At 37.7% G+C, this 2,527-nt stretch overlaps 1 protein-coding gene across 1 annotated transcript; it reads right to left on the bottom strand.

The window, feature by feature from the left end:
• Positions 1-554: 554 nt before the first annotated feature.
• Positions 555-1,517, bottom strand: LOC127030932 (olfactory receptor 2AP1-like). Its single transcript, XM_050917622.1, has one exon. It carries the CDS (start codon positions 1,515-1,517, stop codon positions 555-557), a length of 963 nt encoding a protein of 320 aa, XP_050773579.1.
• Between the last annotated feature and the right edge of the window lie 1,010 nt (positions 1,518-2,527).

The following is a 2,527-nucleotide window of genomic DNA, read 5'->3' as shown; positions in this document are numbered from 1 at the left end:
ATTTTTTCACCTGACATTGAAATGATATTGAGGATAAAGAGCAGTTTCACCAGAAATAATTCGTGTTGATTCATTATTTTATTTCAAAATGCAGGAATCCATTTTGGATATTATGAACCTTCTGATCATTGCAAGATAACACAGGTAAAAAGCAAATTCATGAAGGCTGATGAAATCTACCCAACTATAAAATTCAATACGATGCCCCGGTACCAAGGTAAGAGACAAAATATTTTAACAACCTAATACCACCCATTGGAGTCCAAGGGCAGTGCTGTGTACAATGCAGTTTTCTCAACTCAGTCAGAGCAAAGAAACACATGAAACTCATAACCAAAACCTTGAATTCCAGTGCATGGAATTCAGAGTACAGGAGAGCTATGATTCCAGTTGGGGCAGTAGTAAGTGTCAGCTCAAATCAACTAGGAAGGCAGCCATCCCAAAATTCACATGTACCCAGGTTTCCCAAGAAAACTCACATTGCCGTGAGCTATTGGCCACTTAGATGTTAACTGCTTTGCTAGTTCTACCGTATTGATTCATTCTCATATCAGTTACTCCTTCTGATTTTCAGTGAGCAACATACATTTTCTGATGACTTTTCTCAGAGTTTCCTTAACGTCTCTGTTTCTCAGGCTGTAGATGAGAGGATTGGCCAGGGGAGTTAGGACTGTGTAGAAGAGAGAGAAGAATTTGTTGAGGTCTCGATGTGTGTCAGTATCTGGTAACATATAGACAATAAATAGGGTCCCATAGTATATTGTCACCATGATAAGATGAGAGGAGCAGGTGGAAAATGCTTTTCTCCTCCCGGTGGTGGATGGGATTCTCAGAATGGTGGAGATGATAAAAACATAGGATGTCAGGGTTAATAGAAATGGGGGCAGGGTGAATATGGAACAGAGTATAAAGGTCACAAGTATGATCAGGCTGGTGTCATTGCAGGAGAGTTTAATCACTGGGGTGAAATCGCAAAGGAAATGGTTAATTTCATTGGGGCCACAGAAATGTAACTGTGACATTAAACCTACAACTATGGTATTTGCCATAAATCCACTCATCCAGGAGACAGCTGCTAACTGAAGGCAGATTCTACCATTCATAAGAACAGTGTAGTGTAGTGGTTTGCATATCGCTAAATACCGGTCATAGGACATTACTGCTAGGAGGTAACATTCTGAAGCTGCAAGACAACCAAAGAAATAATATTGTAGAATGCAGCCTATAACAGAAATGGTTCTGTTCCCAGTCAGGAGACTGGCCAGAATCCTGGGCAGGATGATGGAGGTGTAGCAGATCTCCAAGCAGGACAAGTTCCCCAGGAAGAAGTACATGGGAGTGTGAAAGTGCTGGTCAGCCACAACTAGAGCAGTAATGAGGATGTTCCCGGCCATGGTTACAATGTAGATCACTAAAAATGGTATGAAGAGAAGAATTTGCAGCTCCAAGAGGTTGCCGAATCCCAGGAGGATGAATTCTGTGATAGATGTTTGATTTCCTCCTTTTCCTGGAGCCATAAGCTGAATGTTGATTCCCTCTTTCTCCATTCTCAATGACATTTTCTAACAAGAGACATAAAATAATGAACATCGGAAGAGTTTGCTGTGCAACTGGACTTGGTAGTTTTCCATCTATTTGATTCTAGGAAAGTTCAAAGTTCAAACAGAGAGTATAATTTACATGATCTCACAGAGCCAAGTAATTGCTTTGGTACGAGACTTTACACAAAGTTTTGGAATAGAGATTACTTAGCTGCCTGCAGAAATGGGCAGGTATACTGTTAATTTGTCAGTCTTCTTCCTCCAACGTTTTTCATTCAGGGGTGGCTAGTTTTTAAGTTGAGACAGGGATATATATTTAGGCTTGGCACATTTTTTTAATAAGCAATTTCCATGGATAATATCAAGGTTTATTTTTTTCAACTTTTATTGATTTAAATTTTCACAGTTGCAGGAAATTGTTCAGGGATCAGACAAAATGTGGGTCAGACAATAATTATTTAATGATAATAGAAGCTGAGATACAAAAAGTTGAAGATTAATAGCCATTAAACACAAATTACCAACATTCTGTCTAAATATACAAATTAATTATCCTTAAATGAAACTCTAAGAATTTCTCAAGGAGATTCTTTTTTTTTAAACCTTGCCTAAGTGTAAATTTTCAATTATTATCTATGGAAACATAGTTTCATCAGGATGTTTGTGTATTGTGAAATTGATGCTCACTGACATTTACCATTAAAAATCTAATCCTTCCAATCCTACATATTGAAAGTCATAGGACTTGCATGAATTAATTCCTATTTGATTCACATCATGTTTTTTAGATAAAATAATTGCGATTATGTAGCTTATTCTCCTGTATGCCACAGCACTTCCGCAGTTACTCCTGCATTGAGCCCAATATCTTTTGGTTGAGCAAAGTATTGACTAAAAGGTGTAGTTGTTGATTGACTATGCTTGTGGTTCATTATTAAAAATGTTCAAGAGAGAAAATAACCAAAGACAAAACAGTACAATATGAA

Source organism: Gopherus flavomarginatus, chromosome 11 (assembly GCF_025201925.1).
Source record: "Gopherus flavomarginatus isolate rGopFla2 chromosome 11, rGopFla2.mat.asm, whole genome shotgun sequence".
Classification (NCBI taxonomy): domain Eukaryota; kingdom Metazoa; phylum Chordata; order Testudines; family Testudinidae; genus Gopherus; species Gopherus flavomarginatus.
Note: the sequence above shows the minus strand (reverse complement) of the source record. Positions and strands in the feature narration are given on the sequence as shown.